Source organism: Ambystoma mexicanum, chromosome 10 (assembly GCF_040938575.1).
Source record: "Ambystoma mexicanum isolate Mex_15411 chromosome 10, UKY_AmexF1_1, whole genome shotgun sequence".
Lineage (NCBI taxonomy): Eukaryota > Metazoa > Chordata > Amphibia > Caudata > Ambystomatidae > Ambystoma > Ambystoma mexicanum.
Genome location: NC_090932.1, coordinates 376,157,920 through 376,171,689, shown reverse-complemented (window position 1 = coordinate 376,171,689; position 13,770 = coordinate 376,157,920). Strand labels below are relative to the sequence as shown.

The following is a 13,770-nucleotide window of genomic DNA, read 5'->3' as shown; positions in this document are numbered from 1 at the left end:
AACTTCCCGCGTACCCCTGTAATACACGTACCCTGGCCAATCGCGTGTTAAACTTCCCGCGTACCCCTGTAATACACGTACCCTGGCCAATCGCGTGTTAAACTTCCCGCGTACCCCTGTAATACACGTACCCTGGCTAATCGCGTGTATGACTTCACGTGTACCCCTGTAATACACTTACCCTGGCTAATCGCGTGTATGACTTCACGTGTACCCCTGATATGCACGTTACCCGCTTTGCGTTCCTTGTTTGGCTGCCCTGTAAACTGGTCCAGGGTTAGCGCAGCCCTTTGCGATGATTTAGCGATTTTGCTGGCTTTTCCTTGCGCGAGGGCGTTCTTGGGGGCGTTACTGGCGCTGCTGCAGGGTCGCTGCGATACTCTGCGCCACGGCTGGTTTGGGAGCATGAAATCCATGAATACGCTGTGCGCGGAAATCGGTTTTATCGCACGTGCCTGGCGCAGTCAATCGCACGCGGACACTCTGCGCCAGCCGCTTGCGACACTTTTCTGCGAAATTCTATGAATTACCCTGCATGTGTGAGTGCAGTGGGAGCAAGTGAGGCTGACTAAGAAAGGTGAATGAGAAAATGGAAGGGGGTGAATGAGAAGAGTAGGAGTGGAGTGGAGCTTAGAATGGGAGTACAGGTTAGTGAGAGTGGAGGAGAATAGAGTAGTGAGGAGAGTATAGAGTGGAGAGCAGTAGAGAGGGGAGTGGAGAGTAATAGAGGGAGAGTAGCAGTAGACAAAGGAATGTCAGAGGAACAGAAAGAGGAATAGACAGGGAGAAGAAGGGGTGATTGGGAGGAAGAGAAGAGAGGGGAAAGGAAGGAAAGAACATCAGGGCAAGGCACAAGAAAGCATGAGAGACAAAGATTGAGTGAGACCTGAGTGATTGGAAGGCGCCACTTCTTGATAACATTCTCATTGTGGGACCCCAGGTTAGGATCCACCTAGAAAATCCTGCGGGAAATAAGAGAGATGCCTTTAAGACCTCAGTAACAGCCAGTCCGAAGCTAGATATTAGGGATTACTGATTTCTAGTGACCATCTTGGTGATTTGGGAAGCCTGATCTAGAGTGGGGAAGGAAGACCAGGGATCATATAATCAAATAATCAATGCGTCTACAATCATTTTGAATGCTAAAATGCCAAAACTTTTGCTTCGCATTTCACCACACGTTAATGTGGGGGGATGGGGTGGGTGGTGGCACTAAGGTAATAAATAAGGTATGTGGAGTGTGGGGGGATGCAGGGGTCACCCCCTGCATATACTTGCAGTGAAAGGGAACAAAAATGCGATATTTTCGTATCCTACATTTATTTCTCGCAGAGAACAATCACATAGATACAAAGACCGCAGGAAGACACGAGAGAGAGGGACTGCCTGCAGTGAGACCTTATTAAAGCAACTAATATAAACACTTGAGCCGTCTACAAACATTGGTGTGTTCTTGATGCGATCTGTGACACGTAGTGATCAGTTAGTCTCACTTGCATGATTTTGCATTGTGCCTACATTTTACATTGCAATGGACAACTGTGTCCTATGATGACGGTGGTCCTTTGTCTGGGCACCTTTTTTGCACAGCACCTGTATTTTTAACCAAACCAGCAGAATTCTGGTCGGTAAATGAAGCGTGCTAGTTTTTAACACAGGGTGAAGCCACATACAGATAGTGCTGTCTGCCATTGACCTGTAGAACATCTATCACAAAGATGAGAAAAACAGGTATTTTTCATGTTCAAAAGAAAGTCTACCACGGATGTCTGATGTGCAGTCTTTGACCATGTGAAATCTAATTTTCCCAACCGCTGCCATCAGTATTTCTGATGGCTCCAAATTCAACATTCTGCCCTTGTAATATTGTCTGACCAGTGAAGCTGCGGATTCGTTTCTTTTAAGGATGGTGTAGTTTTAACATATATATCCCAGTAACATACAATAAGATTTTAATGCTAGAGCTGTCGCTTCTCATGATACCCCGTCTAAAAGGTGATGTACAAAAAAATACTGGCACACTCAATTATGCCTCATTCACTTTGCTGGGCTGCGGGAGTTGGTGACAGGATGATTAAAACATGCCATTGTCAATGTAGTTCCAATGTAGTTCGACTAGCCTTGAACAGAGGTCTCCTGAGCCCTACCGATAAGGGGTGTGTGTATTGGCTATTTTTACTCGCTAAACATTGGCAAATATTTCCAAAATAGAGAGTAAAAATATTCCGAACAAAAAATAGGAAACTGGCTCATAATAGCTTGTCCCACAGCTTTCACCCAAACAGTTCGGTGTATATATTTGGAACAGTAGCACACGGAAGTGTTGTACAGCTGAAAATAAGAATTGTATTTTTCAAGTATCAATACACGTGGATGATACATTTGATGTTGAATCTAATCCAATTAATTGTTTGGATGTTATGCATTTAATTGTGTTTTTAAATACATTTTAAGATTTTTTTATGATGTTTAAATTAACTCTATAATAAAACATATCGGACACTTGAAATTATATGAATCAGAGGTTAGGTACATTCGTTCAGTACACACTAACCCTATGTCCACATTCTTTCTGGGTTGAAAGTTCAAGTGGTTGTACTTAACATACCTTTATGATAATTATACTATGTATACACCCCACGAAGTAGGAGGGTGAAATAATCCCCCAACGTGGGGGTACCGTTTTGAATAAAAAAGAAACAAGTGAAACATAGATAACTGTTACAAACCCAGTTACAGGTGAGACTGAATAATAAAGAGGAGATCCTTGGCAGAGGGAAGTAGACTTCTGGACTTAGACTTGGGAGGCTGCGCACTCCGAAGGAGTAAGCTGCCACTGGAGAAACATGAGAGAGGAGGCTGAATGAAGGGAGGCCGCAGGGGAACTAATGTAACTGGTGAACAAGTGGTTCAATGGCACTTAAATTTATCTCAGAACACTGAGATTGCTCACCAGGTACTGGGTCATGGAGACCTTCAATGGGGCAGAAGTATGCATATTAGGTAGGGATCTGGGATTCACGGGGTAGGAATGAGGGGGCCAGAGGTCACAGAACAAGGGGTTTAAGGGACATGCTACTCTACTGGAGTACATCTCCAGAAAACACCAAATGGGCAAACAGGAATATGGGTCATCACAGGTGGGGGCACCAATGTTAAGGTAGAGCCCATCAGTGTGGGGAGTACATAACCATTGGCCAGCGAGAGAGTCGTTAACAGAATCCACAATGGTGAAAGGTTGCTCGTGAAATGTATGGGGGTTAAAACATGCCTGCTAAACGCTTTTAGGGTGATATGGGAACTCAAGCGCACTACCGCCAAATGTGTATGCTTACAAGAAACTCATTTGCAGAGAGTAGATATAGGTAGAATACAATGACAGGAATAATCCCACACAGAGACACGCAACTACAAATACAAAGCAGGCCAGGGTGGCCCTATTAATCTAGAGGGGTTCAGCCTTTAACATTTGGAACACCAACAGAGACCCTCAGGGTAGATATGTCATGGTAAAAGAGGAGCTTCATATGACGAAACTAAAAATAATAGTAATTTATGCACAGAATCAGGGTCTGGATGCATATTATAAAGCTTTACTAGAATTGGTGCATCAGTTTAGGGAAGCGTAAGGATGTCGAATGAAAGATGGTGACACAAGGGTGGCATAATGGTTGCTATAAGCTTTTAGTCATAATAAAAAGAAACCCTCATTATGCATATCTTCTAAGAGAGGTTTCCCTGTCTCAAACCAATACTAAAGGATCTGTCAGAATGTCATTCAAAATCAAATTCCATCAACCCGTGTCACAACCTACTTTTATCCCTTACACTACAACTAAAGAATAATATAATGCAACAGAAAGTTCCTATTCCAGGAGAAGGACTCCCTTCTCCTGATATTCGGGGCTGGGGGTGTTCACAAAATGGTCTTTTGCAAAAAGAGGCCAGTGGGAATGACTCCCTTCCCCTTGCTTGTAGTTACAACAAACCTTGTACAACACAACTTTATAAGCCAGGAGAATGACTCCCTTCTCCTGGATACTTTCCTCTGATGCTTATTTCACTTATGTTATGGTCATTGGGTTTATATCCACCACTGCTAAAAGGAAGTTGTCCTCGGATGCTTGCTTCACTCATATTGGGGTCCCAGACCCTTCTCTGGTGGTCAGTGGAACTATCTCTGCCACTGCTTTGTGGAACATGTGTTTGGACATACGGCTGACCCTTCTTAGGCCCAACAGCCTAATTAATGACTGTTCGAACCCCCTACAAGGTGGCCTTAAAGAGAGACAGAGTATCACGTCCCTAAAGGAAGTTAAGGTTCTAGATGGGTGCCCAACTATATTCTATATTATTTTAACCCCACCACTGTTGGTTCAGTCAAGCTTAACCCCATTTTGGCTGGGAGGGGTAGAGGGGTAGAGGGGCTGCTGGTTTTAAAATATCTGTTTATAAAATAGATATTGTCCCCCTTTTTAAAGCATAATGCTTAGCAGAGATGTTTTTAAGTTTTAGGTATCAGGGCTAAACTATTTATTTTTTCCTTCCTCATTGTTCATTTCTTCATTATTACGGATTACAATTCTTGTAATGTAAAATTCATGTTTGCCTCTCTGTTTTTACTTTGTGGCATTTTTCATGAGACGTTTTAACGTAGAACTGTAAAGTACGCTCTTTGTCTGGTGTCTGAGGTTGCCCTTTTAAGTAGAATTGTTGCTCACCCTGTCATTGCGCTTTATTTCATTGTGTTTTTGAGGTAGTGCAATGCGTTAGCAGGTACTTATAGGCTAAACTGTCTACTTTGGCCAAAAAATGCATTATTTAGGATTTCTTGCTGCCTTGCTGACGCTTTCCTATTTTGCCTGCAGGTAAGACGTATCCTTTTTATGGAGTCCAGTGGCACCCTGAAGTAAACCGCTTCCAGTGGCAAAAGGATCTGGCCTTCCCACACTCCCTGAATGCGGTGCGGCTATCTTTCTCCATTGCAGATTTCTTTGTAAATGAAGGTATATGTACTATTATTATAAAACATCCTACATACACTCAGTGCAGCACAGGCTTACCAACCACAGTGACGCACAAAACAATACCAGCTGTCCTCCCTGGGGAAACATCTGAAGCAACACCATTGTTTGCATGCAATGTTGCCTTCCACCAAGTAATGCCTTTCTGTGAATGCTGGTGACTGGGGGTACAGAAAGAGGATTGTTTGCCTTTGTAACATCGCAGACCAATCAGTTACTTGACAAGAGAATTAGGACTAGGACCAATCAACCATGTCCAGCACGATGTAGATAGAACCTGATTTCATCCTTATGAAAGAAACACAACAGGAACTGAATGCAACTGATGTTGTTTGTAAAGTGCTCTTCTCAATTAATAAGAGATTCTGTGTCGCATAAGTATATGACTCTTATTACGAAGCACACAGAGGCATATAAATAGCCAATTTCTTCTTTTGAATGAATAACCCATCCCAGTGCCTCACCTATTGCTGTGACCAACCACATTCACTCAGAACCAATAACCTGAGGAGACAATAAGCAACAGGGAAGACATGAACACGTGTGCACACCTAACTAGTTCAGGAATAAACCTGTGTTGTAGTCTTTAGACTGATAGTAAGGTGCAGAGGAGAGAGACACAACCCTGACACTAGGTTGTGGGTTCAGGAAAACTGAAAGAGAGAGGGTACCCACAGGTTGTGGACCCCTCGTGTCCCCTGCACACTCAAGATTACTGCCAATAGACAGTCAGAAGGTATATATTTCATAGACAGATTCTATATAGCGATATAGATCGACCTGTTAGGGAGAAATTCTTTTGTAAAGAGAATAGTTCTAGTGGTAAATCTTTTGATAGTGTAATGAATATTAGGTCTATCTACAAAGTAGGCATTAATGGTAATGTTTCCACAGATTGTCATCTTTTATCAATGTTTAAAGCAAATTGTCTTCACTGTTATTTCTAAAAAACAAATACTTGTTTATTCAAAAATATTATTGTTTTTGTGGTTGCACAGTTTCACGTATTAGTATACATCGTCATTTATAAGCAAGTAACTCAAATAAGATACAGAAATGTGCAAATATGTAACAATATCTGTTAAATCTCCCAGGTAATGATACATAACACTCTACGCGTTTTGGGAAAAAATCCCTTTATCAGGAGTGGGTATTAGGGTTTCTCAAAATCTATTAAAGTCCATAGAGCTTCTTCTTTCTCTAAGCTTCAGTGTGGATGTTAGCGGGATATCTATAAGAGAAATCATAATTCTCAGAATGTATGCAGTTCACATTCCACAGCTATTATTCTATAATTGATTCTGCCATACATTGTAGTCTGTCATACATTGTAGCATTTCCTACCTCGCTATGTTACCCCGAGGTTGTCTTTAATGCTGTAATGCCAGCAGTTTATTCAAAGTCCCTTTGTAGTGGATCACCTATAACAAGTGAGTCTCCTTAATATTTAAGCATTTTAGACGTATTTGCTGAAATATCATAGAGGGGATAAGGGAGGGATAGGAGAAAGATGTACCTTCATTATCTTGATTTCTAGGATTCCTGCTAAGTAGTATGGGTAACACAGGTTCCGGTTTTTCAGGGTTCAGGGTATACCAAAGGCTATAGAAAGTAAAAACCCCCAAAAAAACAATTGTGGTTCTAGTTGCAAATAAGATCAGGGTTGATGCAGAGTAAATGGATCATCAATGGTTAATTTGTTAAGGCAGCTTACCTGCCAGTAGGTTGCCAATAGTGATTAACGTATTGTTTTTTTGTGTGGTTTTTCTGCAAATATGATATTTCAGCAAATATGTCTAAAATGCTTAAATATTAAGGAGACTCACTTTTTTATAGGTGATCCACTATAAATACATATTTTATTATCCACAAAAATACCTAAAACATGCATAAAACAGATAGAATCTAGAAAAATACACTTTTTATATTGATACAAAATTGTAAAAGGTTACTTAAACCTCTAATAGAAATACCCTTGCACTATTGATCCTATTAATGATATGAAGCTTTCTATATTAGACTTTTAATGCTACTGTAAATGGTATTATCCTTCTAGCATTCTCAGAGCAACAAACATTAATACATATACAAAAATAAATACAATTTACAACACTTCAAACCAGTCCTCAATACTTAAGGCTACAGGCCATCATCAACATTGCATGACACATTCACTAAAGTACTCTAAAAAAATAAAATAATGAACTGTCATTAATAAGGAGTAAGACTCGGACACAGAGGCATTGTGATGATTGCTATGGACCTTGAAGTAAAATAAGGGTTGGAGAAAGACCTTTCTCGACCCTTTCACTATGAGGGGTTTCCCTGCCTCAATGAAACTAAAGGATGTCACTGCCAGAATGTCCAAAAATAAAGAGTTCTCAGTGCTGTGTCCAAAATCCTATCCTGACCCTTACAAGCGAAATGTGCAAATGGAAAGTCTTTCAGCTCCCCATCTGCAGCTTTTCCAATGTTCCAACACAAAGTTCCAAAAAGGGTGTACAAACAAATGGTCAACGCTACACCACGTTCCACAATCCTCAGGAGGGGGACTTCTCTTGCCCTGAGTTTCTCATCGTCTTCCCAGTCACAGTTCTATTTCCAGCATATGTTATTAACCAATCCAAGGTTTATGGCTCTCTTCCCCTGGATTTCACACACTCACACAGTTATTTTCTACTGTGTGATTTCCAAACATTATTCACCTTTGCCACCCAAGAGGCATGGTTTCCTTCCCTTGGATTTCAAACTTCCCATAGGCCTACTTGGTATACTCTCCTACCAGGGCTCTTCAATGTTCGCTGTATTTAGGTGCGGGTCCCAGACTCCCAATCGCACTGCCTGGTTTACGCTACTGCCAGGACTTTACAATGTTCACTCTATTTGGATGCAGGTCCTAGACTTGCAATCACATTGCCTGGTTTACTCTCCTGACAGGTCTTTGCAACATTCAGTAACAAGGGCCATGAAACCTCCCTTGAGCCTTCACCTTCACTGTGCCTGGTATACTCTCCTGCCAGGACTTTACAATGTTCATCACCATTAAGCACACAAGGGGGTATTCCTCTTTCCCAAGTACCTCTTTCTCATAGTCCTTCACTGATATTTACTTCTCTGCAGGTGTCCTTTAACTTCCCCAATCACTGGTATTATTCAGAACACAGCATGCAAGCTGTGGGATTCTGATCACCACTTTCGGTAGGTAATATGTTCCCAGGGCACAACCCGGTGTTCCAACCCTCCACCGTGGGCTCACCAGAATTGTGATGGCTCCACAGGCTTCCCCACTCTCTCTGGGTCCTTCTTTGTGTGTGGCTTCTCATCGCAGTGTGAGAGGCTCTACCTTGCAGCAGAAGGGTGTTTGTCTGACGCTCCGGCTTCCCTTGCTGGCACAAAGCTTCTTCACTGCCTCGCGTCCCAGTTATGCGTATCTGGTGCCCTCAGGGATGCATCTCCTGGCTGGCCTCTGTCTTCCCTTCTCTATGTCGTGGCTCCACCTTGTTGGCTTCTTGTTGCGGTGCAAGTGGCTCTGCCCTGCAGCCGAAGGGTGTTTGCCTAATGCTTCGGCTTCCCTTGCCAGTACAAAGCTTCTCCACTGCCTTGCATCCCAGTTCGGCATCTTAGGTGGCCTCTTGGATGCATCTCTTGGTCGGCCTCTGCCTTCCCTTTTCTCCGTGTCTCGCTCTCCACTCTATGGGTTCCCAGCCTGAGCTAGGGATATTTCTCTGCTCTTGTCTAGCGTCTCGGTGCCCGGCAGACAGCTTGGCTTCATTTTATTTGTTGATAACATTTCATCTAAAAATACAGCAATGAAGATCAGTTAATAGCATTTCATACGATAAAAAAGCAGCTAGTTCCCCTAAGAAAACACATAAAAAAGGGGTACAGCACCAGAATTAGTTTCACCAGGTTACCCCACATGAGCTTGATCCAAAACATCTCGGACAGTGACACTGAACCCAGGTAACAGCCTTGGTTCCGCAAACGTGGATAAGACAAATCAATGGGTTTGAGTGTTTCCAGTGAGTTGGCCTTGCAAAACCTGCAGTCAATGTTATTTACTGACTCGTCCCACTTGGACCTCTGCTCTAGGGTAGCAAATTGAATCAGGCGCAAGCGCAAGTATACACCCCGAATCTTTGGACAAGGACACATACGTCAGGAGCTCGGATCGCTTCCTTTTGAATTTTGCGTATTCCCCGTAAAGGGACAAGTTCCCCAGTAGATCAGAGATTTCCATTTTCGCTTTACCACACCAGGATCCACCTTCAGCTCCTCAGGGGAGGACCCGATCCGACATAGAATCTCACACATAGTAGACTTAAACTGACTCAGAGTGGAGGCCAATAGGAGGGAAGATGTCTCACCCAAAGATTCGTATAGGGAGTTGTTCAGAGGATTTCACATTTTGGCATATTCTGCCAACTTCCTCCACAGGGCTCTTGCTGTCAAAGAGGTTAGTCCCAATGTGTGTCTAACCACTATGTTGGGCACGGAGTTCAGGCCCAGAGTTATTTTCCAGAGCAGCCCCTGTAGTATGTAAAGCGATGCCCCCATATCAAAGGGGACAGTTTCTATAGGTTCATCTTAGCTTCTCTCCGCCTCCTGTCCCACATCAGGTGAAGAGAATCTCCTTCCATCGTGACGCTTAACATTACGCCATCTCCTGGGCTCCACAACAACTAAAGCGCGTCTCCAGTCCTGTGCTTTGTATTGCTCCCATGCTCTTCTTAGTCTGTGTCTTTATCGAAGATGTTATAAAGAGTTCTAGTATTGGTGTAAGATGGTTGAACTATATCTACACAACAATAAGCCATGAAGATATGGGAGTTCTGAAAGTATGCCATAAAGGTAGGTGGTATTGAGGGGGTCATCAGGTTCTAGGGGAAATTGGGAATACCATCTCTCGTCTGGTGACTCCTCTCCAGTCCCACAAGGGCCGTCTACCCCCCCATGTGGTCTTCGCTCAGATAGTCAGCATCAGGCAGCTGCAGTCTTTCCCTGGCCGCATAGGGAGATACTTTCCTCAGGATAGGAGTGATGACATCGCCAGATTCATCACAGAACCCATTTCAGAAGACGTGAAAATTTGGCCCAGTTCATGGACACTGCCTATGTGCAGGTTGTGGCGCCAAGGTACAGATGACACATACAAAGGGCACTCAATCTTGGACAAGCATGTAATGGAAACAACATAGTCAAACTAACTGTAATACAGTATCTCCCATCCCACCAATGCTCGCTGCAGTGTTTTAACACTGCAGGTGCAGGGCTGGCTGCGGACAGTGGACAGCAAAGACTGTGGGTATGGGGCACATGTTGATGGGGTAATAAAAATGAGGGTTAGGTAGCCTGCCACTCTATAGATCGACTGTGGTTAAATGTGGGGAAACGTCCAGTGTGGTTAAATGGTATTGATGCCTGTAGTAGTGTAAGTGTGCTCTATTTAACATTCACACAAGTCTAATATGAGATATTAAAATCTCTATTGAACTTAAGAGAGCATAGAATTTAATTTTCATGAATTGGTTTAGTCTTGCAATAGAGGACTAAAGCCAGCTGACATAAGAGCAGTTTTGCTGATAATGGTAGCACTTCAGTCCCTATGCAAGATGGGTCAAATGTAGGCAACGGCAGGGTTGCCGAGATGACAGGTCTAAAATTGGTAACAAAACCGAATTGGGGTGTAGGGGTGCACAGCTCTTTCCTAATTAGGTAGTTTGTACTTTTTCGGAGTAATTTTGACTTAAAGATGTATATCTTCTAGAATTCAATGTATATGTACTTACTATTTCAGGTGCAGGCGGGCTGACGTCACAAGGCCACTTGGGACACAAAATTGAACAAAACCTGAACTGTGTATTGCTACACAGTAAGCCCAAATGCACTCCTAATGGAACCTACATTCCAATGTTCATTACTTACCACACATGTAGACTTTGGCCCATAGGGGCATGTATTTATATAGGAAAGTTCAAAAATTCCTTTTCTAAATTGGAGAGGGTATTTCACACAGTTTTCAGCAAAACATTAGATGAACATTGTATATTCTAGTAGACCAAGTATATCAGTCCAAATTCAACTTATTTAGAGAATTAGTTTTTAATTCTCCAACCTTCAATAACATACAGTTTCCAAAGTGACTGATATATTCTTCAGGTATAGTATCTCATATCTATTTACAAAACAGAAGCATTACAGATTGAGCATATTAGTGAATACAAAACCATTTTAGTGTTTACATGACTTCTTAGATACATTAGTCTCATGGAATGGTCAATTCCCTCTAGGGAAGCCCTTTAGGTATTTTACAAAATGACCAACGCGTTTCGGATCATAGATCCATCTTCAGGGTAGGGGCTTCACTGTTCCTATACAGGGTGAGATATTCTAGTGCGTAATTTCCTTAATTCTGTTCCTGTGGGAAATTCAAATAAACAACTATTTTAGTCATAGCTTTTAGGCAAGCAAAGCTGAATAACGGGGAAAAAATAGGAAAAAAGAGGCAAAAGCCACTAACCTCTCCCAGGTCATTGGTGAGGTCCAAACTTCAACCTAACAATAATATGGGAAAAAGTAGATGTGGTCAGGACCTGCTAATCTATGTACAGGCAACTCCGTATAGAGTAGCGGGATTCAGTTAACACCAATTGACTCACCCAGTCTTCTGGTAGATATCTCTCGAAACTGGGAAGCGGCAAAGCATGGTCGGCAAGACCCTAGAAAAAGTAAATGCACTAAATAGTTTGTAGCAATCCCTCAAGGGGATAATTGAGTCACCCTAAATCGGTCAATTAACCCATTCCCCCCGTAGTGTGATATTCGCTGACCACGAGGCAGATACCTGCTATCAGGTATATGTGGGGTCATCCATGAGTGATTAATGGAGTGGTATAAGACCTCTATAGTTGGTGACCCCACATATACCTAACAGCAGGTACCTGCCTCGTGGTCATCGAATATCACACTACGGGGAATGGGTTAATTGGGTCCGATATTTTTGATAAGGTACAGTTATCCAGGTATTCCGTTTGGATCAGATTATTTGGGATGTCCGATGTGTATAGGGTTGAATAGTATTTCGTGAATTCCCTCATGATCGATGCTTGTTCATAGCTTTTTCTCCCCTCTGGTGTCCTGATCATTAGTATGGTTCTATTTTTTTCCACTTTTCTCAGCATCCTTGCCAGGGGTTTTTCTGCTTTCTTCGCTTTCATGTAATATCTCCATTTTAGGTGTATTAGAGAGCGCTCAACTCTGCTTGTTTGAATGATTTCAAGCTGGCCCCCAATTGCTTTGTATTTCTTTCTAGTAATGCCTGTCGCTCCTGATGCCATCTTCAGCTTTGCTTCAAATTCATCCTCTAGGAGTCTGCGCTCTCTGTCCCTTCGGGCCTTTATCGCTATTATCTTTCCCCTAATCGTGGCTTTGAATGCATCCCAGATCATGGGTGGGCTTATTTCCTTTTCTTAACTTTATTTCCATTTTCGACAATAAAGAAAATATTACATATGTAGAAACAGCAGATGGATCAGAAATATACTGCCAAATACATTTCATTAAAAGCTTCGACCAAAGAAACAATCACGTATTCGTCAAAGCCTATGCACATGTAACAACCCCACATACACATCCACAAAAAACAACATAGAGCAAAACACAAACACACACCCCCATTATATAATTCTCGAGACTAGATACAACCTCCACAGGCCCCATTAACCCAAGCAGCCTTCACCCATAAAGATCATTGAAGTTCCCCCATTGTTCATCATAGCATGTTTCTTCGTGCAATCTACATAACATAGTCTTTTCGTAGGCAGAAAGAACTTGTACATCAAAAATCCAGTCTTCTACCAAAGGTTTCTTCCTCGTCTTCCAGACTTTCAATATCTGTTTTGTAGCCACCAACAAGACCTTGACGATCCAACTCGATGTTACCCAATCAATTTTATAACCAGTGGTCATTAATTGCAAAATAATCGCGGATGGGTTCCTTGGATAATTAATGTCCCAGACCCGATCAATCCTATCAACCACATCACACCAAAAGGTCAATGGTGGGCTTATTTCCTGATTGTCGTTAGTTTGAAAGAAATTCATAATAATTCCCCTTTCAGGGTCTCATCTTTAAAAACGTGAGCTTGGTATTTCCATTTCCATAGCCTCAGGGAGTTCAGATTCCTTCTCATTTTCAATATTGCAGGGGCATGATCCGATAGTGTTATTGCACCCACTTCTATGCCCGTCATCTGCCCAGCAAGGATCTAGAGACCCAGATGTAGTCTATCCTTGATAATGACCTGTGAACATGTGAGTAGAATGTATACCCTCTAATGTCACCTCTGTTTTCCCTTTAAGCGTCTACCAGCGATAGGTTGTCTATGTTTTCCCTAAACTCCTTCGAGGGTTTGTTCTGGGAGTAAGATTCTAGCGCTTCTGTCCCTTTCAGGGTCCCATGCTAGGTTAAAGTCACCTGTGAATATTATTGTTCCCTTTGCAAATCCCTCCTGTTTTTTTGTGACATTTGGATGAATCTGTCTTGCCCTGTGTTAGGTGCATATATGGTGGCCGGAGTGGTAGTTTCTCCCTTCCCCTGGAGGAGTATGGCGAGATATATTCCGTTGGGTTCTCTGTTCAAGTCTATCATCTTGAGGCCTGGGTTGTTCCTTATTGCTATTAGGACTCGCCTTGTTTTTTGCTGGGTCAATTCATTGTTGGACCTTAGCCTTAGCCTTAGCCTTAG

General features: G+C 42.5%; 1 protein-coding gene across 1 annotated transcript in view; it reads left to right on the top strand.

Annotated features, from left to right (window-relative positions):
• The window catches only part of LOC138491448 (gamma-glutamyl hydrolase-like), a 304,916-nt gene that overhangs the window by 283,217 nt on the left and 7,929 nt on the right, over positions 1 to 13,770 (top strand). Inside the window, exon 8 of the mRNA XM_069617967.1 lies at positions 4,869 to 5,006. Coding sequence (XP_069474068.1) covers positions 4,869 to 5,006 — 138 coding nt within the window. The remainder of the gene's footprint in view (positions 1 to 4,868; positions 5,007 to 13,770) is intronic.